General features: G+C 47.7%; 1 protein-coding gene across 3 annotated transcripts; it reads left to right on the plus strand.

Moving 5' to 3' along the window:
- The first annotated feature begins 1,959 nt into the window (after positions 1–1,959).
- Positions 1,960–19,986, plus strand: LOC311600008 (uncharacterized protein). Of its 3 annotated transcripts, none has more exons than XM_084786217.1 (5): positions 1,960–2,099; positions 4,314–4,960; positions 6,550–6,839; positions 16,149–18,379; positions 19,067–19,986. In XM_084786217.1, exons 4-5 carry the CDS (start codon positions 16,330–16,332, stop codon positions 19,291–19,293), a joined length of 2,277 nt encoding a protein of 758 aa, XP_084642343.1. In that variant the 5' UTR covers positions 1,960–2,099; positions 4,314–4,960; positions 6,550–6,839; positions 16,149–16,329; the 3' UTR covers positions 19,294–19,986. The 3 variants fall into 3 exon arrangements, with proteins under 3 accessions (XP_084642343.1, XP_084642345.1, XP_084642344.1); XM_084786219.1 differs by having other exon boundaries at positions 4,314–4,455; XM_084786218.1 differs by lacking the exons at positions 1,960–2,099; positions 4,314–4,960; positions 6,550–6,839 and adding an exon at positions 10,937–11,037.
- The last annotated feature ends 1,631 nt before the right edge of the window (positions 19,987–21,617 follow it).

Genomic DNA, 21,617 nt, shown 5'->3' on the forward strand with positions numbered 1-21,617 from the left:
GGCTGGCCTCGAACTCACAGCGATCCGCCCACCTCTGCCTCCTGAGTGCTGAGATTAAAGGCGTGCACCACCACGCCCGGCTGTTGTTTTTCAAAACAGAGTTTCTCTGTGTAACAGCCCTGGCTGTCCTGGACTCCCTTTGCAGACCAGGCTGGCCTTGACTTCACAGTGATCCGCCTGCCTCTGCCTTCCAAGTGCTGGGATTAAAGGCGTGCACCACCACACCCGGCTCTAGCAAAAGCGCCTTTAATCACAGGTTCAGAGGCAGGTGGATCTTTATGAATTCAAGACCAGCCTGATCTACATAGCAAGGTCCAGGATATCCAGAGGTATACAGTGAGACCCTGTCTCAAAAACAAAACAAAAAGCTGGGCGTGGTGGTGCACGCCTTTAATCCCAGCACTCAGGAGGCAGAGGCAGGAGGATCACTGTGAGTTCAAGGCCAGCCTGGTCTACAAAGAGAGTCCAGGACAGTCAAGGCTTCACAGAAAAACCCTGTCTCAAAAAACAAAAAAACCAAACAACAAAAACAAAAACAAAAAAACCCACAAAACAAAACTCTCTAGTAAAACTGTAAAGTGTGGTGGTAGGGAGAGAGCACGTAAGTCAGAGCAACAGAATGCTGACCAGCTGTTGAACCTGTGACAGGGTCAGGAGACTTAGCGTTCCCTTCCCTCCAGGTCCGATATGTTTGCAATTTTCCATAATAAAATTGTATGGCTTCCCTTATACATCTTCTCATTTGAAGCCATTGGATTTTAAAGATCAAGTGTCAGATCAAATAAAATTTTATATAAATTACTTTCCTGGACTTGCTCTCTTTGGTCTTGGAAGCCTCTTAACAGATAAAAGTTAAAATATTGTGGAAAAAAAAATAAGAGCCCGTTGTCACAGTCTGTTAATTCCGTATGCTTCCCGTGAGAAGGGTAAATTGTTACGTGGCAGTTTTATGGGATCCAAGCCCCAACACAGGACAGTTCCCAACGGGCTCTGTTTTTACTCACAATACCTCAGACACCGATGTGTAGGCTTTTTATTCAAACAGCCAATTCTCTAGTTTTCCGAACACTAACTGGGTACCCTGCAACCCAGTTCTGATATGAACTACCAGGGCTCAGTCCGGGCAGACTGCCCACTTCAGAGCATCCTCTGCACTTGCCACCAACCAAATCTAATCAAGGGTCCCCACAGTTCCCTCCTTGGGTTTAATAACGTGTTTAAATGGCTCATAAAACTCAGGGAAACACTTCTCCTCTGCTTATTGGGTGGTTATAAATGATACAAAGGGCAGGAGTAGCAGGTCTGTAGGCCCGGCACTCGGGAGGCAGAGGCAGGGGGGCTCGGGAATCGAAAGACAGCTTCAGAATTATAGTGAGTTCAAGGCCAGCCTGGGCTATATATAGGGCACTCTCTGGAAGGAAGGAAGGAAGGAAGGAAGGAAGGAAGGAAGGAAGGAAGGAGACATAAACAGCTCAATGAAAAGAAGCCTGTTTATTTGTTTGTTTGTTCATTTTGACGCAGGGTTTCTCTGTATACCCCTAGCTGTCCTGGATGGAACTTGCTGTATAGACCAGGATGGCCTCAAACTTACAGAGATCTGCCTGCCCCAGCCTCCCAGTGCCAGGATTAAAGGCATGCAGGCACCACCACCCAGCTTAAGAAGCTTTTTTAAAATAATGAAATTTGTCCCTGATACTCCTATCACTCATAGATTCTATGGTCTGGAGAATTTCTGAATCTAGGGACAAAGAAACTCAAGAAAAAACCAGACACATACGTCTTACTATCCCACAGGCCCTCTAAGAAGCCACCCTTTCTGTTCCGTTACTCTATTCGTGTAACGTGGGTGTTCTGTTTGCACATATGTCTGTGCACTGTTTAAGTGCCTGTTGCTCAAGGAGACTTAGAAGAGGGTGTGAGCCGGGTGGTAGTGGTGCACACTTTTAATCTCAGCACTTGGGAGGCAGAGGTAGGTGGATCGCTGTGAGTTCAAGGCCAGCCTGGTCTACAAAGTGAGTCCAGGACAGCCAAGGCTACACAGAGAAACCGTGCCTCGAAGAAAGAAGAGGGTGTCAGCTGCCCTGAAACTGGACTTACAGGTGTTGTAAGCTGCCCTATGGGCGTTGAACATCAAACCTGCCTGGGCCCTCTGCAGAAGCAACACTTGCTCTTAAATCGCTGTGCCACCTCTCCCGCCCCTCCCTCTGTTATCTTTTTTAAAAGATGAGTTATTTTTATATGTTTGTGCATGTGCCTGCATGAGTTTGTGTGTTCTGAATGTGTGCAGGGGATCTTAGAGGCAGCAAAGAGAGCTCACAGTCCCTGGGAGCTGGAGTTTCAGGTGGGGGCTGGGAACAGAACCTGGCTCTCTTGCAAGAGCTGGAAGCACTCTTGACTGCTGAGCTATCTCTCTCTCCCTATCACTCTTCCCCCCCCCCCCATGTATCTATTGTTTTGTTTTGTTTTGTTTTGTTTGAAACAGAGTTTCTCTATGTAGCTCTGACTGTCCTGAAACTCACTCTGTAGACCAGGCTGGCCTCAAATTCAGAGATCTGCCTGCCTCTGCCTCCTGAGTGCTGGGATTAAAGGTGGCCTTCTCTTCTTTTAAATCAATAGAGGCAGGTGGAAGAAAACATAGCGGCATAAAGTAATACCCTTTTTCCCTTTTTGCATGGCTAGAGGTTGAGCACAGGACTTCATCTAGTGCAGGGAAGTCCTCTACCCAGCCGTCGCCGCCCCCTTCTCTCTCTCTTTAGGGGGAAGGGTGTTGTTGATGGTGCTTTCTTTGTTTTCAAGACGGGGTCTCACTATGTAGCCTCAGCTGTCCTGGAACTCACTATGTAGACCAAGCTGGCCTCAAACTCACAGAGATCCACCTGCCTCTGCCTCCCGTGTGCTGGGAGTAAAGGCGTACGCCACTACACCTGGCTGGTACCCAGTTCTTTCTTTTTCCTTCCTTCCTTTCTTCCTTCTTTCCTTCCTTTCTTCCACTTCCTCCTCTTCTTCCTCCCCCACGATTTCTTTGTGTAGCACTAACTGTTCTAGGACAAGCACTGTAGACCAGGTGGGCCTGGAACTCAGGAGACCCCCCTGCCTCTGCCTCCCAGTGCTAGGAATAAAGGTGTATGCCACTAACCACTCAGGGACACCCAGTCATTTCTTATTTGACTAGCAAAGGCGAATTACGTATGGAGGCTTTAGGGCACTTGCTCTGGGATGTTGCCGTTTGGTACTGACACTAACTTTAACTCAGTACAGCCATGGCTGTACAAGAACAGCCATTTGAAACTTCCAGGCAGGGCTTCCTTTACCCTGTCACTAGTGTCCTTTGGGGGCCCAGACTTGTCTGTGCTTTAGGAAGCTGCACCCGGACTCCAGGAGAGTACAAAAAAAAAAAAAAAAAAACCAAAACAGCCCCGGAGAGATGCTCAGAGGTTAAGACTACTTCCTGCTGTCCACAGGGCCGGGCTCTGTCCCTAGCACACACATCAGGAAGCTCACAAGCACGTGTAACTCTGGGGGTGCAAGGGGCGTGATCCTTATTCTGGTTTTTGGGGGGCACTTGCCCTCAAAGAAACAAATCTATGAGATACCCAGGTCATGTGCAACCCACGTGGATGCTAAACTGTAAAGCAGAGAGCAACTCTGTACAGACTTCCAGAAAGCTGAGATAGGAACATTGCTTGAGCTCAAAAGAATGACGCTCTCCTGGATGACTGAGCAAAATCCGGTCTTAAAAAAAGGGGGGGGTGTGAGTGGGAGCGCAGACCTGGTCTACAAAGTGAGTCTAGGACAGCCAATGCTACACGGAGAACCCCTGTTTCTGTTTTGTTGTCATCATCATTGTTGTTGCTTGGTTTGTTGGTTGGTTGGTTGGTTGGGTTTTCGGGTTTTTTGTTTCTTTGTTTTTTGGGGTTTTTTTATTTTTTTTTGAGACAGGGTTTCCCTTGTTGTCCTGGCTGTTGGACTCTCTTTGTAGACCAGATTGGCTTCAAACTCACAGAGATCCGCATGCCTCTGCCTCCTGAGTGCTGGGAATTAAAGGTGTGTACCACCACCGCCTAGCTTGAGAAACACTGTTGCAAAATATATATATACATATAATTATAATGCACTGTTGTCCCTGCTTCTCATGCCTATGATACCCACCACTGACGCTGACTTTCCATCTGCAAATGTTTTCCAGACATTATCACGAACAGGAGTCTTTCTGTGTCTGCCCTGGTTCCCCTGCCCAATCCCATATTTTTCTGTGTTCAGGTGTTAAATGTAATTTGTCTATATGTTTGTTTGTTTGTTTTTTTACTTTGCAGATGGCTGCCGGACGTGGGGTCCACAGCAGAACTGCAGCAGTTTCCAGTGGATCTTTGGTCTTCCTGCCCCACAGCCAAGCAGGACACCCATTAAATGACTAAAGCCATGGATGAATTTGGCTTCCAGATCCCAAGCCCACGGGTTTGTATTCTGAGCCCTTGGGGTTTGTTTGAACTATATCTTAGGCTGAGCTGCGTTCCAGAGTAGACTGGATCTAAAAATGAACCGGACGGGATAGATGCTACCGCTGTCAGCTGGGACAGGCCTTAGCCCCCAGGTGTGCAAGGTGTTCTAATTCACTTTCTACAGCTTTGATAAGACACTGGCCAGAAACAACTTGAGAAGGAAAAGGTTTTATTTGGCTCACACATCCCAGCCGTAACTGACCACTGTGGGAAGTGGGGGCCCTCCCGCCTGGAGGTGGCACTGCCTAAGGTAGGCTAGGCCCTCCCACGTTGATCAAGAAGATGCTCCACACACTTGCCCGCTGGCCGCTCCCATGGCTGCAATTCCTCAGCTGACACTCGCTCTTTCCAGATGATCCCAGTTTGTGTCAAATGAACAGAAACACAAAACCAATCAAAAGCTCACCACACTTGAAAAAGGAAAAGGAATATCTAAAAGATGTCTATGACAGAGAGCCCGGGTGAGCGCCAGGTCCTTCCTGGGTCCTCAAACCTTCTGCTTTGTACCCCACCACTCCGATCGGAACAAACCAAAGGATCAAACTGTGTGGTTCTCCTCTTCCCTGGGGGCGGGGGGAGGGGGTGTTGGCCACCAGCCCGCAGAGGCAAGAGGGGCAGAAGATGAGACGCAGGGCAGGGCGGGGCAGGCCGTAAGCACAACGAGGAGTGCGGGTGGGGGGCTCCCAGCATAGGTGCACGTAATTGACCGAAACCAGGCCCTCTAAGGAGGCTTGTTTTGTATTTGGCAGCACGCTCCTATCATATGAAAGGGAACACAGCACCTAATTATCCCATAGGCGCAGGGAGGGGAGAGCAAGCAGGGAGCTGTGTTAAGGGCCAGACATCAAATGTGGTTAGGGGGCACCTATGTCTAAAGACTCTCTCCAAATGGAGTCAGGCAGAGAGCCAGAGGCCCTGCTGGGGAGAGGGAGTCCTGCACCTAAGGCAGAGCTCAGAATGGCTGTCCTGACTGGGAGGACTGCAACCTCCAACAGCAGGGGCCTTCCAACAAGTTTTTGAAAACTATTAGTGGAATGACTACTCTAAAATTGTTCCAATTACTGTAGCCCGTACTCCCGGGAAGCCAATAAGAACTTCAGGTAGGGGCCAGCGAGATGGCTTGCGAGGGGTGGGGGTGGGGGATTAAGAGCGTTTGCTGCCAAGCTTGAAGGCCAAGGAGGAGTTTGTTTGGTCTTATGGCGTCCTCGTGCTGGGGCGGTAGGGCAGCACGTAGGCACAGTGGCCTGAGAGGGAAACACGGAGAGGAGGTCGTATCTTCAACCAGAAGTCTGAGGTAGAGCGAACCGGAAGTAGGCAGGGCCCCAAACGACATACTTCTTCCAGTAAGGTTACAAGACCCCAAAACAGCACCACCATCGGGGGGCCAGGAGTTCCAGTGCCGGTGCCCTTAGAGACGTCTTCTCATTCAAACCATCCTAATAGTCTCTGCTCGCCTGAGACCTAACAACAAAGCTTGGTGCACGTTGCTTAAATTTATTTTCTCCAAGTAAAGAAAGCAAGCTTTTTTTTTTCCCTTCCTCCTTTTGAGACAAAGTCTCACGTAGCCTAAACTGTCTTTGAGCTATGTTTCCGGGATGACCTTGAACGCCTAAGCCCTCCACCTCCGAGGTTAAGTGTGCCCCTAACTGCCCTACATTCCCAGGCACAGAATGCTTTTTTTGTGATCCATTAATAGAGGACAAGCATACATTTCATGTGCCACAACTCAGAGACTGAGCTCTCTAAACCTTCGGAGCTAGCAAAAGGTCCCGAGCCCTGCCCACCCACACTGCAGCAAAACTTCAAGGTCTTGAGCCTTGGGCCCACAGCTCACAGCTCAAACGGGCTCCTCTAAACTTCCTAGAACTTCTGGAGACTTTCGGAAACATTTGACCAGAAAACGTTTTCCTGTAGCCGAGGCATCCTACCTAGCTAGGGGCGTTTTTTCCCAAAGATCACAGACAAAGACTTCTGCTATTATAAATGCTGTCTCCTTTTTTGTTTTTTTAAAATCGTCTCCTGCTCTCTGAATCTTTCTCTTTTCTTACAGGAAACTCCACGAGTCCAGAACCAGTGCGTAGTTTTAGATAAAGCTCATGCCTTAGCATGAAAACAGAGCAACTGTTGGTTTTCCAGCTGATACCAATCAGAAAACAAATCCCGCAGTGCCAGTGCTTCTGTGAGAGAAGGAAGACGGAAAGCAGTCCTTGACAGTCTGGACATCAGGGCAACTTATTTCTTTCTCTATACCAGCTAGAGAAAAATCTAGAGAAACCAGCAACTGGCATACTACGTTTCCAGGCATCATACACTCAAGACCTGGGGCCTGTGTGCATGAAAGTAATTGCTAATGGCATTATATCAAACCCAGACGGCTCCTTCGCTTAATATGCCCCCCCCACACACACACGCCAAGAGTGCCCACAAGTAGATTTTCCACTAGGTTTTGTTGAGGGTATGCCAAGATTTTCAGACCGAGAAATTTATTGTATTCCCGGATCCGACCACGAGGTGGCGCTCCTTCCAAACTCCCACTTCCAGGGCCAGCCTTAGGTCTGTGGACAATTGGCTCACTCTTTTCTGTTTGAATCTTATCTTTCTAAATAGCGAGCGTCCCTCCTCCCGCCGGGGAGGGGTTCGGATAGGAAAGATCTACTCTCAGAAAGGGGGGTGACATTCACGTTCAACAGAAACACTCAACGAGACAGCACGTCGTCTCGGATATTCCTGCTCAAGTTGAGGACTTGTGTTTGGTACTTAACTCGTCTCTCCCCGTTGTCCACAGAAAGCGGAAACTGAAAGGTGCTTGCTTATATTGCCATTTCTTCAGACGCCGCCACCAAACACATTAAGGAGATGCCTCAAGAGAATGTGGCTTGTTTACAAGTGTAACTAACGGGTCAAGGAGATGGCCCCAGCAGTCATTGGCAGGGTTAACAAGGCTGGATTTTCTCTCCTGTCTGTCTCTGTCTCTGTCTCTGTCTCTGTCTCTGTCTCTCAATGTTGTTGTTGTTGTTGGTGGTGGTGGTGGTGGTGACGACGGTAGCGGCGGTGGTCAGGGTGGGTTTTCGAGACAGGGTTTCTCTTCGCTGTCCTGGACTTTCTTTGTAGACCAGGCTGGCCTTGAATTCACAGTGATCCGCTTGGCTCTGTCTCCTGAGTGCTGGGACTAAAGGTGTGCACCACCACGCCCAGCTGTTTTTTTGTTTGTTTTATTTTTTATTTTTTTATTTATTTTTTTTTTTTTGTAGCCCAGGCTGGCCTCGAACTCACAGAGATCTGTCTGCCTCTGCATCCAGAGTGATGGCCGTGCCTGGGGTCAGTCAAAAATGAAAAATTAGAAAACTAAGTGGTAACTTCAGTAAAGAACTCATCTCCCAATACAGTTATCTACTTAAATGCTGGGGACGAGGCTCTGAGAACAGGACTTGGGGAAAGGGTTCAATGCAGCACATAGAGGTTATTTTCAGAGCCCAGCACTGGATGGTGGCACACATCTTTAATCCAAGCACTTGCGAGGTGGAGGCAGAGGTATCTCTGTGAAGCCAGCCTGGTCTACAGAGTGAGTTTCAGGACAGCCAAAGCTACACAGAGAAACCATGTGTGGAAAAACTATTTCACCATGTACATAATTCTCATGCCCTCCCCCCCTTTACAATAGACTGATGACTTGTAAAATAGAAACAAAATTACTCAGAATAAAGAAAGACCACTACACAATACAATTAAGTAAGAAACTACAAAGTTGGAAGCAGATTTATATAGACCTGCAAAGGCTGAAGGAAAGGAACCCACCCTGGGCAAGGATAAAATCTGAGCTCCAAAGCTGCCACTGTGAACAGTTCCAACAAAGCAATCACAAGAGCTACAAACAGTAACCTTTGACTCATCCTAGATAGTAAACACTATCAACTAAGCACAGCCCGAGGGCTGAGGGTGCCACCCAGTGGTGGGCTAGCTCCTTAGGAAGCTGGAGCATCACTGAGTGTAACTCCCAAAACCCAGGAAGGAGGAGGAAGGAGAGGGGGATGGAGCAAGCCAGCGTTTTTCAAGTTCTGATCTGTAACCAAGACCCCTGCAATCAGTCTCTTGCTCATCAAAGATGAGAAACCCATGATTTTGTACACACAATGCATTAAAGTGCAATTTTGTAGTATCTACAAAACCAAACACTGATAGGGAGTGGCACTGGAGATGCTACAACACTAAATGTCAAGTGTAATTGCCCAAGGAGAATATTTATACAAATAAACAGAGAAAGTATATAGTGCGTGTGTGTGTTTCAGATAGATACATGGGATTACACTCTTTCATCACCAAAAGCCAAGTGAACACAAAAGGAAAGAGGAATGTGGAAAGAGAAGCCAGAGACACACAGCAAAAGTAGCAAATGGTAGAAATACGTTGCTTCTTTATAATAAATAATTTTAAGCTAAAAGGGTTAAACTCTCTACTGCAAAATCAGAAATCAACTGCATGAGTTTGATTAATATAAATTTTATATTTATAGGTGTTTTGCCACCATGTCTGTGCATGAGAGAGGGCAAAGGAGGGTGTTGGGTACCCTGGGATTGGGGTTAGGGAGGGATAAAGCACTCACTATGTGGGCTCTGGGATCCAGTCCGGGTCCTCATAACAAGTAGCCAGTGCTTTTAGCTACGGCAGCGGTCTCTCCAGCCCTGAAGATTATATGAAGCATTATAGGAAAGAAGCTAAAACAGATGCAGAGCTCGGTGGCGGGGACACGCCTGTAAACCCAGCGCTCGAGGAGGCAGAGGCAGGCAGATCTCTGGGGGTTTTAGGCCAGCCTGGTGTAGAACGTGAGTCCAGGACAGCCAAGGCTACCCCAAGAAACCTTGTCTTGAAAAACCAGGCTGAGGGGGAGGAGGAGGTAGATGAAGGGGAGGGGGGGGAAGAGGAGGAAGAGAAGCTAAAATACTTTTAAATATTTATGAACCTTACAGACAACTAAATATCTGAGGACAACCTGGCCGCAGTGAGGGAGAAGCAGACAGTCTATAGTAGCAGTTGGAAACATTTGCCCCTCAGCCCTGCCTAGAACAAACCAGACAGGTAAGGAAAGAGAGGGTTTGACCTACACAAGAGACAGGACTAACTGAGGTTTAGATAATTTTATTGTGGGGTGGTGGTGGGGCCGGGAACACAGGCAGGTGAATCTCTTGAGTTTGAGGCCAGACTCTTCTACGGAGCTAAGTTCCAGGGCAGTAAGGACTCCAAAAAAGAAACTCTCCGGGTGGAGGGAGATGAGGTGGTGGGGGGGCATGTAACCATCCAAACAAACCAACCAACAACAAAACAAAAGCAAATCTATTTACAAACAACCAAGAATCTGCATTATCACTGAAGTGACCTGACAGAATTCTCAGTGTTTCCGACCAGAAATCACTTTCGATTATATTTTCCCACTATCAACAAGTTGGCATGTCCATATTTCAGTAGCTGATACAAAGCTAGAAATCCAGCTATTTATGAAAGATTCAACCCATGAGAGCACAGTCATTTCCTTCAAATGCAGACTCAATAGGTCATTCTTTGGGGCTGTCATTCTGAATTTTCACATGGCCAGATGACCATGATAAAACCCACAAGAGACTGATGGGACAGGCCACCACACAGCTGCACCCAGTGAAATTGTGGGAACAGAACTCAGGGGAGTGGTTCTCAGTCTTCCTAATACCAGGGGTTTGTTTGTTAGTTTTTGTTTTTTGTTTTTGCTTTTCATGACAGGGTTTCTCTATGTAGCCTTGGCTGTCCTAGACTTGCTTTGTTGACTAGCCTGGCCTGGAACTCACAGCAATCCATCTGCCTCTGCCTCCCGAGTGCTGGGTTTAAAGGCCTCCACAAAAAACGCCCGGCGTTTTATTGTATTTCTTTTTGTTTTTTCGAAACAGGGTTTCTCTGTGTAGCCTTGGCTGTCCTGGACTCGCTTTGTAGACCAGGCTGGTCTCAATTTGAAAAAGTCCACCTGCTTCTGCCTCCCCCAGCGCTAGGATTATATTTGTGTGCTACCCACCCGACTATGAGGCAACCCTTTAATACAATCTCTCATGTTGTCCTGATCCCAAACCATAAGATTATTTTGGTTGTGACTTCATAACTGTAATCCTTGCTAATGTTATGAACTGTAATTTAAACATCTGATATGTCGTATATCTGATATGAGAAAACGGTGAAAGATCATTCAATCCCCACGTAGGTCGCGACCCTCAGGTTGAAAACCTAAGGCGCCTTGATAGATAATCCAGTATTTCCGTGTTCACACCCTTAAAGCCCCTTGCTAGAAAATCCAATAATCCCGTGGTCCCAGCCCCTTGCTAGAAAATCCAATAATCCCGTGGTCCCAGCCCCTTGCTAGGTGGACATTCGCTGCAGGAGGCTCCTCCCCAATGGGCGTGGTCAACAAGGCACCATAAAATGCAAGGCCAGCGCTTGTTCTGCTTGTGGGTTTCTCGAAGTCCACTTCGATCATCTCAGCTGGTGGTCACGCTCCAGGAGTCTACTTTCTGGGTCTGCTTCTGTGAGTCTATGGGTCGAATCTCATTGGGGAGGGTTACCAGCCTGGGCTCGAAGTTAATGCTAGCAAGTTTGGGAAGGGATGGGGAGCGTCGGCCTAATGGGGTGCAGTAAGGCCCAAGTATCTGAAGAGGTTCTATAACGTAGGGGCCCATTTGCTGAGCGCCAGGGCGTGCCTTCCACCAGAGGAACGCAACCCGTGAGGAGACCTTGGTATGCCTCCTCACCGCTGCCTTTCCGAGGTGTGGTCGTAGTTCGACCCTCAAGCAGGCTACAAGGGTGTGTTGAAAGCCAGGGCTGATGAGTGAGTCAGATGCCAGGATTAGAGTTTGGGGCGCACAATACAAGTCGCAGCACTTGAGACAGAGGCAGACGGATGTGCGCTTTCTAGGCCAGCCAGGTCGACATACGGGAGTTTCAGGCCAGCCAGAGCCCGTCTCAAAATAATAAAAGAATTTTAAAATAATAAAGCCAGGTGTGTAGCCACACGCCTTTAATCGCAGCACTCTGGAGCCGGGTCACATGTCTCAAAATATAGAATAAAGTAAAACAAAATATTTGGCTTTTGTTGTTGTTTTTGTGAGGTACCCCTGGCTGTCCTGGAACTCACTATAGAGACCAGGCTAGCCTGGTATTCACAGTGGTTCGCCTGCCTCTGTGTCCCGGAGCGCTGGGATTACAGGCATGTGGCACCGTGCCCTTCTATCAGAGCTTGACTTTTTTATGAGCCCCCTCCCCGTCCTACACGCAAAATACGAGTATTAGGACCAGGTCCTCTGGAAGAGAAAGAACCAAGTGCTCTGCTCCTAACAGCTGAGCCATCTCTCTCATCCCCTAAGGGTCTATTTTATTTCTTTATCTATTTGGTTTTTCGAGACAAGATTTCTCTGTGTAGCCTTGGCTGTCCTGGACTCACTTTGTAGACCAGGCTGGCCTTGAACTCACAGCAATCTACCTGCCTCTGCCTCGCTAGTGCTGGGATTTAAGGCGTGCACCATCTTGCCCCGCGCCCTAAAGGTCTATTGCTTTGGAATATACATGGTGGTGTTTTGTTTGTGTTTGTTTTGATTTGATTTTTGGCGGTTTTTTTTTTTCTTCAAGAGAGGGTTTTTCTGTGTAGTCCTTTCTCTATAGCTCATCCATTCGTATGTATCTCTTCAGGGACATGGTTGGGGTTCTTGGCCTCTCCTGTGTGTGCTGGAGATTGAATCCAGGTTTCCAGGGAGGGAAGGGCTGTGCCCATGTGCTGTGTCCCCACCCGCAGCCTCCCAGCCGTGTTTGAGGTGCTGGAGTGTACAGTGTACATAGTGTGTCCTCTATGTGAGCCGTGCTCTACCCTGAGCTGCTCTCCCCAACATCTTTATTGTTGTTGTTGTTGTTGTTGTTGTTGTTGTTTTGGTTTTTCAAGAGAGGTTCACAATGTAGCCCCAGCTGTCCCTAGAACACACTTTGCAGTCCAGGCTGGTCTCGAACTCACATAGATCTCCCTGCCTCTGTCCCCTGAGTGCTAGGACTAAAGGTAGGCATCACCACCATCCAGCTATTTATTTATTTATTAGTTATTTATTTACTTATTTTTTTTTTAGAGAACCTAGTGCCTTGTGCTTGCTGGGCGTGCTCTCTACCACTGAGCTAAATCCCCAACCCACAGCTATTTACTTTTTAAACACTATTGTTTAAAAAATTTATTTTTAGTTTTTTTCTATTTTTATTTAATTTTTTACTCTATTTTTCTATTTCTACTCAGTTTTGTTTTCTATTTAATGAAGTTAGGGTATCTCTGTGGCCTTGTCTGTTTTGGACCTAGCTTTGGAGACCAGGCTGGTCTCAAATTCAGAGAATCCTTCCATTGCATCTTGAGTGTTGGAATTAACGGTATGCTCCACCATGACCTGGCTCGTTATTTATTTATTTACATTTCTGGAAATTAAAACAAATTTTTGTTCGTTTTTATTTTTTCTAGCCAGGGTTTCTCTGTATTATCTTGGCTGTCCTGAACATGCTTTGTAGACCAGGCTGGCTTTGAAGTAAGAGAGATTCCCCTGCATCTGCCCCCCAATGATGGGATTACAGGTGTGTGCCACCATGCCCAACTTAAACATTTTTTGCCTGTTTGTTTTTTGTTTTTAGAGACAGAGTTTCTCTGTATAGCCTTGACTGTTCAGGACTTGCTCTGTAGACCAGGCTTGGCCTCGAACTCATAGCCTCTGCCTCCCAAGGGCTGGGATTAAAGGCGTGCACCACAACGCCCAGCTTGTTTTTTAATATTTGATTGGAGTCCATCATAAACATGAGTGAAAATGTCATAATAAAACCGTTGTTGTAATTTGAATATATGTTAATATGAAAGTTCAGCTGGACACTGTGACACATGACTGTGACCCCAGCACTCTGGGAGGCAGAGGCAGGTGGATCTCTGTGAGTTCAAGGCTAGCCTGGTCTACAAAGAGAGTTCCAGGACAGGCAAGGGTACACAGAGAAACCCTATGCTTGAAGATACAAAACAAGCAAACACGCAAGAAATCCCCAAGGCTCTGGAGTTGGGGCTTGCCGTGACCGGTGGCCTGCATGTGCCACAGTGCAAGTGTGAGGGATACGGGACAACTACAGGAACAGGTTCTGTCCTTTCCCCATGTGGGTCTCAGGTTCAGCCTACAGCACCTACCCATTGAGCCATCCTGCCATGATCCTCCCTCCATTTTCATTTATCTATAAGTTCACCAAATTTGCTGATCTTTTCTTTTTTTATTTAAACACATTTTTATTGAAAAATAAGATAACTCATATTACATCTCATTTGCTATCCCATCCCATGCATCCTCCCATTCCTCCCTCCCTCCCGCTTTCACCCCATTCCCCTTCCCTATGACTGTGACTGAGGGGGACCTCCTCCCCCTGAATATGATGCTAGGGTATCAAGTCTCTTCTTGGTAGTCAGCTATCCTTCCTCCGAGTGCCATCGGGCCTCCCCATCAAGGGGCCATGGCCAAATATGGGGCACTAGAGTCCCTGTGAAAGTCAGTCCCCAGTCCCCACTTAACTGTGTTCTGTCCCTTGGCTAGGTCTGGGTAGGGGTTTGATGATGACTGCATGTATTGTCCTTGCTTGGTGCCTTAGATCTAGAACCCCTGGCCCAAATCTGCCCATCATAGTGCTCTTCTTGTAGGCCACTAGGACCCTCTGGACCCATCTATTTTCCTATCTCCTACATTTTTCTCACCTAGAGTCCCAATAGGATGTCCTCCCCTCTGTTCCACTTTCCTGGTAGGTGCAGACTTTCATGAGACCTGCCCCTTGGGCTAGTGTCCAGTTATAAGTGAGTATATACCATGTGAGTCTCTCTGCTTCTGGGTTAGCTCACTCATTAGGATCACTTCTAGTTCAATCCATTTGTCCACAAATTTTGGAAGTTGCTTGTTTGATCCATTCTTCTACTGAGGGACACTTAGGCTGTTTCCATGTTCTGGCTATTATGAATAAGGCTGCTATGAACATGGTTGAGCATATGTCCCTGTTGTATGTTGGAGCATCTTCTGGGTATATTCCAAGGAGTGGAATAGCTGGGTCTTGAGGAAGTCTTAAACCCAGTTTACTGAGATAGCGCCAGACAGATTTCCAAACTGTCTGCATTCCCACCAGCAATGGAGGAGTGTTCCTCTTTCTCCACATCCTTGCCAGGATGTGGTGTCACTTGAATTTTTGATTTTAGCCATTCTGATGGGTGTAAGATGGAATCTCAGAGTTGTTTTGACTTGCATTTCTCTGATGACTAAGGACGTTGAACATTTCTTTCAGTGTTTCTCAGGTATTTGATATTCCTCTGTTGAGAATTCTCTGTTTAATTCTGAGCCCCATTTCTCAAGTGGATTATTTGGTTTGGTGGGGTTTAATTTCTTGAATTCTTTACAAAGTTTGGATATTAGACCTTTGTCAGATGCAGGGTTGGTGAAGATCATTTCCTAGTCTGTGGGTTGTCACTTTGTTCTTTTGACAGTGTCTCCTGCCTTACAGAAGCTTCTCAGCCTGATGAGGTCCCATTTATAAATATTTAGCCTTAAGGCCTGGGCTGTTGGTGTTCTGTTCAGGAAGTTGTCTCCTGTGCCAATGTCTTCCAGGCTTTTCCACACTTTTTTTTCTAACTGATTTAGTGTCTCTGGTTTTATGTTGAGGTCTTTAATCCACTTGGACTTGAGTTTTGTGCATGGTAACAAGTATGGGTCTAAATGCATTTTTCTACATGTGGAAATCCAGTTAGACCAGCACCATGTGTTGAAGATGCTATCCTTTTCCCATTGAATAGATTTGGCTTCTTTGTCAAAAATCAGGTGACTATATGTGTGTGGATTCTTATCTGGGTCTTCAATTCTATGCCATTGATCAACCAGCCTGTTGCTGTGCCAGTACCGTGCTGTTTTAATTAGCATTGCTCTATAGTACAGCTTGAGATCAGGGACGGAGATTCCTCCTGAGCATCTTTTATTGTATAAGATTGTTTTAGCTATTCTGGGTTTTGCTGATCTTTTCAAACATGCAATGTTTATTCCCGCTGACTTTCCTATGAGCTCTGCTCTAATCTTGTTTCCTTCTTCACCATCTCTGAGTCCCTTTCCTTATAGGTCCCCAAGTGGTAACTAAAGAAGCAAGTTGTTTTGTCAGGTTTCCAGTCTTTCAATGCATTTGTAGCTCTCCATGTGGCTGTTTTCTCTTGAAAACACTGTTATCCATGACACCTGGGGCCACTGTAGAAATGTTATGTCCCTCAAAAGTGGATTTATTCCTTTAGTCGGGTCTCTACTGAAATGCCTGTGGAGGCCCAGAAGTGAGTGAGTCAGTAAGAAGAGATTGTGGGAGGGATTAGCGGGCCATCAGCAGGCATGGGGAGGTGTAAGGATTGGGATTTAGTCAGGTGTGATGGCACACGCCTTTAATCCCAGCACTAGGGAGGCAGAGGCAGGAGTGGTCTACAAAGAGGGTGCAGGAGAGCCAAGGCTCTGTGTAACAGAGAAACCGGGGATTGAAAAACCAAAAAAAAAAAACCAAAAAAAAAAAAAAAAAAGAAAGGAAAGGATTGGGATTTAAGCTAGCATTCAATGACTTCTTAATTTTTCTTTTTAGGCTCTCACAACTCAAAATCTAGTTCCAGAAAAGAGCTTTACTCCATCCCCAAACATCCAAAGAACTTGAATTTCCCCATCTCTGCCATATAAGGACCAGCTGCCAGATCCAGCTTGGCCTCAAGCCTTTGCCACTCTCCCTGGCCCTGTAAAGGACAGCCATCCCTAGTCATCCCAAAGCCATGGCTTCCTGCTTTCCCACAGTGACCTCTGAATGTTCTGTCCAACACAGCATCTTTAGTAATGAGTTGAAAACATATCCTGAGAGACCCCATTACACATCCCTTGCAGAGCCAACTGAGGCTGTTCCTATAAACCAAGAAGCTATGCCTGCAGATCAGGTGACATCTACAGCAAGCTCTCCGGTGACAGGTGTCAATGATAGCACCAAGGCCTTACTCACTGATTGCCAGAAGACAACAGTCATGGAAAGCAAGGTGACAGTCTCCAATGAAGGCATCCAGATAAACACCCCCTCTGGTAATCAGCTAGCAACACCTCTAGAAGGCCAGGAGATGAGCTCCAGTGATGACAAAACCTCATGTGAGGGCAGTCCAAACACTTCCTGGGGTGAGTCAGCCTCCAGGGTTGACCAGACTTACCACTGGCATCAGAAGATGACCCTCCATAGTGACCAGAATGTCAGTGGGAGTCAGATGAGAAGTGCCAGTGGTGACCAGACCATCTATACACATCAGGTGACAACCTACGGTGACCAAAATGTCAGTGGAAGTCAGATGAGAAGTGCCGGTGGTGACCAGACTATCTATAGACATCAGGTGACAAAGTACAGTGACCAGACTGTCTACAGAGCGAAGATGAAAACTCTCAGTGGTGGTCAGACCTATGATGAGGGCCACATGACATTCTCCAGTGGTAGCCAGCCTTTCTATGGAAACCAGATGACAAATCCCAATGGGGACCTGATCATATCTGCCGGTCAGACCATACCACCTGACTTCAACCAGACTCTCTATGGGAGTCAGATGGCATCCCTCTATGGCAACCAAACTCTCTATGGTGGCCAAATGACAACCCCCAATGTTGATCAGACCTTCCATGAGGGTCCCACAATGCCCTGCAATGGTAATCAAGTGGACTATAGAAGTCAGATGACAACCGACAGTAATGACAACACCTACTATGGGAACCAGATGACATCCCATAATGGTAACCAGACTCTCTATGGGGGTCAAATGTCACTGCTAGATAGTAACATGGGCTTCTATGAAGGCCAGACCTCAACCCCCAACAGTGACCCACAGATGATGGCAACCCACAATGGTTACCCAAGGCTCGGAGGCCCACAGATCCTGGGAACCCCCAACGGTTACCTGACCTTCCACAGCCCGCAGATGATGGCAACCAACAATGGTTACCCAAGGCTCGGAGGCCCGCAGATCCTGGGAACCCCCAACGGTTACCTGACCTTACATGGCATGCAGATGATGGCAACCAACTATGGTGATCCGACCTTCTGTGGCACCCAGATGATGGAAACCTCCAATGGTAACCTGGCCTTCAGTGACACCCAGATGATGGAAACCCCCAATGGTGACCTGAACTTCTGTGGCACCCAGATGATGGAAGCCCCCAATGGTGACCCAACCTTCTGTGGCATGAAAATGACCGCAACCTCCAATGGTGATCAGGCCTTCTCTGTCAGGCAGATGATGGCAACTCCCAATGGTGATGCAACCTTCCATCCTACACATATGGCAGCCCTAAATGGTGACCAAACCTTCCATGGCATTCAGATGGAAACACCAAACAATGACCCTGCTTTCAGCAGCAGGCAGATGGCAATACGTAATGGTGATGTGACCTTCACTGGCATGCAGATGGCAACCCCCAATGGTGATGCGACCTTGAGTGGGATGCAGATGGCAAACCGCAATGGTGACCCGACCACTGCTGACGTGCAGATGGCAAACCCCAGTGGTCGCCAGACCTATAATGCACGCAGGAGGAGGTCCCCTGTGTTTCAACAGATGTCCCCTCATGATATACTATTCCGCTCTCAATATTCCCGTTTGTCCCAGGGACAACCTCCAGAATGCTCTTCAAGCTCTCCTTCGCTTCCGGGTAGTCCCCCAGATGAGAATGGAAACCTCAGCACCCCGACCCATCAGCTGCAGAAGAAACGGAACCGCTACATCTGCTCTCACAGGAGCTGTGACCGGGCTTGCTCAAAATCGTCCCATCTCCTCGGCCATTTTCGCACACACACTGGTGAGTGAAGGTCTGTCTGTTGGCGGGGTGGGCAGGAAGAGGCTGCCTTTGTACAGCTTTGAGATAATTTCAGAGAATTGCTGGGCCCTGAGATCCCAGGAGACCCTGGGGAGGGTGGCAAGTTTGAAGGTGGATGAAGAGGCTTCACTGATGACCCAGGTCCTAGGCCAGTGTCAGAGCAGATTACAGTGTTCTGCGGTGTCCCTTGTACCGCAGGATGTGATCACTGAAGGATTAATTTGGTCCCTTGAGGAGATTCCTGGGTCACCCCTCCCTCAGAGAGATGAGGTCTCATCCTAGTGACCTTTCTGGATTTGGACACCCAATTTCAAGAAATCCTCCGACCTGAGCCCCAAGGGCCCAGGACTGTTGGCATGTGTGAGGCTCAGAGACTGTTCACTCTACCTCTGTGGGGACCATCTCTTCTTGGACCTCCTCCTCCTCCTCTCTGATTTTGTCATTGTCCTCCCTGTTGACCCCTTCCTTCCCTCCTCTTTTGCTGCTTTCTTTCTTCCTTTCCTTCATCGTGTTCCTCTCCTCTCTCCAGCTCTTCTTCCTCTCCAGCTCTTCCCTTTGATACCTCACTCTCTTCTCTCTCCATCTTGGTTAATGTTGTCTCCAAATGCTGTCAGGATCCCGCCCCACCTTCCCTGCAGTGTAACAAGCGTCTCTTTCCATCCGGTCCAGGAGAGAAACCCTATGTATGCAGGGAGCCCGGTTGCACTGCGAAATTCTACCGCTCGGATGAGCTCAACCGACACTGGATAGTACACACTGAGCTGCGGCCCTTCCAGTGTGACCTCTGCTCCAAGACCTTTGCGAGACCAGATCACCTAACGCAGCATCAGAGAGTGCACAGGTCCCTTCCACCCAGCACTGGAGCCGGTCCGTCCGGAAGGAAGCCTGCGCAGTAACCCATGCTCAGTCTACAAGGAAGGGTGGACACTTGGAGTCCATGTCCTCCTAACACTGAGGAGTATTTTTATTTTTAATTTTTTTATGTAACCATGGCTCTCCTTGAATTTTCTCTGTAAGACCAAACATGCCTCAACCTCATAGAGTCTCACCTGTCTGCCTCCCAAGTGTTGGGATTACAGGGTGTGCATCACCACTGCCCAGCCTCGTGAGCTTTCCTTTTTTAAAATTTATTCATTAGGTATACAGTGTTTCACCTGCATGTACACCTGCCCACTGGAAGAGGGCACCCAATCCCGATATAAATGGTTGTGATCCACCTAGTGGTTGCTGGGAATTGAACTCAGGACCTTTAGGAGAACAGCTGGTGCTCTTCACCTCTGAGCCATCTCTCCAGTTCCCATCAACTTCCCTTAAGACAGCTTGTATGAATCTCTCTTTGTACTTAAAGAAATTCCCTCCTAAGCAGAAACAAGAAGAAACCAAACAAACAAACTAAACCCCAAAGCCTCCTCCAAACAAAACCCCACAAAAACAAACAAAAAATTGTGATAATAGCCAGGTTTGGTGGTGGACATCTGTAGTCCTAGACTCTGGAGGCAGAGGAAAGTCGATCACTGTGAGTTCGAGGCCAGCCTGGTTTATAAAATGAGTTCAAGACAGCCAAGGCTACACAGAGAAGCCTTGTCTCAAAAAAATAAATAAATAAATAAATAAAAGGAAACAAAAAAGAAATGAAAAGAAAAAAGGAAAATATTGTACTATGAGTGCTGATGGTGGGGCTTAGACCCAGTTTTCCTTAAGGGACTGGCACCCCAGGGTTTGACCATGCTCCATTGAGGTTAAGAACAACACAAATTGGACTTGGTATTAGCTTTTCTGTTTTTTTCCTTTATTTGGGGGGTGGGTGCTTATCTGGGGAGAGGTGGGTCTGGGAGGACTGGAAAGTGAGTGTGATCAGGGTGCATTATGTAAAGTTTCCAAAATCAATAAAATTATTTGGAGAAAGGGTCCGTGTAAGGCCCAGTATGTGATGTATTTTACTCATTTACTTGGGCTACTAACGGAAGTATTTTCCATCAGAACCATTAAAAGGGAGCAGACATAGAGTCCCAGCCCCACATCTGCTCCATGCACCATGTGAGGGTCTTGACCACCGGTCCTCACTGCAGGACCACCATAGACACACTTGTGTCCTGAGTCTTTTGGGGAACAAAATGGCTTTTTTGGTTACAGGGTGTGTGTGTGTGTGTGTGTGTGTGTGTGTGTGTATGTGTGTGTGTGTGTCCTGGAACTCACTCTATATAGACCACGCTGGTCTTGGACTCAGAGATCCACCTGCTTTTGCCTCCAAGTGCTGGGATTAAAGGCATGTGCCCCCACCCCACAGCCAAGATGGCATTATTTTAGGGTTCGATTTAAAACATGAAATAATACACTGTGTTGTAAGTATAAAAAAATGACCATCTATAAAATGCCTTCACCCTGCCTCATGGAATCAGGGGTGGAGATGGGCACCCAGGACAACAGCCCTGGACTTGATGTCACACGGTTCAGTGAGGGGCAATGGCGTGTTATCTCCAGCGTTCTTCCTCCACAGAAGCCAAATGAGGCAGAAAGGAGGAAGCCTCTCACTAGCGCTGAGTGAAAGGAGGAAAGGGGACAAGAGAACAGGAGTGGAGAAGGGCTGCGTGGGGTGTGGGGAAGAGACCTTAGCCATGGGGACTGAGGAGACAGGGGCGCTGGGAACACTGCTTATCAAGGGGCCTTGCTGGTGACTAATGCAAAGCAGCTCTCTGATGGACTGGGACGAATGACCTCACCCATACAAGTGAGCAGTTTTGGGGAACGCTCCACATGGACTTACTGGCCTTGCTCTTTGGCTTCTGTAGTTCTGCCTCTGGATCACCGTGCCCTCCCTCTCTCCTTGCCCCACCCTTTTCCTCCCTTCCTCTCCTCCTCTCCCTGTCCTCTCAGAATAGAAAGCATCCCATTGGTACCAATGGCCCCGGTGCACCAAGTCACAGCAGGACTAAGCACATCCTCCCCCACTGAAGCCAGACAAGGCAGCCCAGCTGGGAAAGAGGGATCCAAAGGCAGGCAGCAGAGTCACAGACAGCGCCTACTCCCATTGTCAGGGGACCCACATGATGACCAAGCTGCACATCTGCTTCACTTGGGTAGAGGGCGTAGGTCCACCCCGTGCATGGTTCAGGCAGTGGTTCAGTCTCTGTGGGCCAGGCTAGCTCCCTCTGTAGGTCGTCCTGTGGGTTCCCTGACCCCTCAAACTCCCTCCATATTGTCCCCAATTCTTCCTCCACAC

The sequence above is a fragment of the Acomys minous genome, assembly GCF_964271855.1.
Source record: "Acomys minous genome assembly, chromosome: 6".
NCBI classification, from domain to species: domain Eukaryota; kingdom Metazoa; phylum Chordata; class Mammalia; order Rodentia; family Muridae; genus Acomys; species Acomys minous.

Bases quoted from the DNA above. Each gene is read 5' to 3' on its own strand.
- LOC311600008 (XM_084786217.1), top strand. From the start codon at position 16,330: ATGGCTTCCTGCTTTCCCACAGTGACCTCTGAATGTTCTGTCCAACAC. The intron at 18,380-19,066 runs GTGAGTGAAGGT...CATCCGGTCCAG, and splicing joins CCATTTTCGCACACACACTG to GAGAGAAACCCTATGTATGC.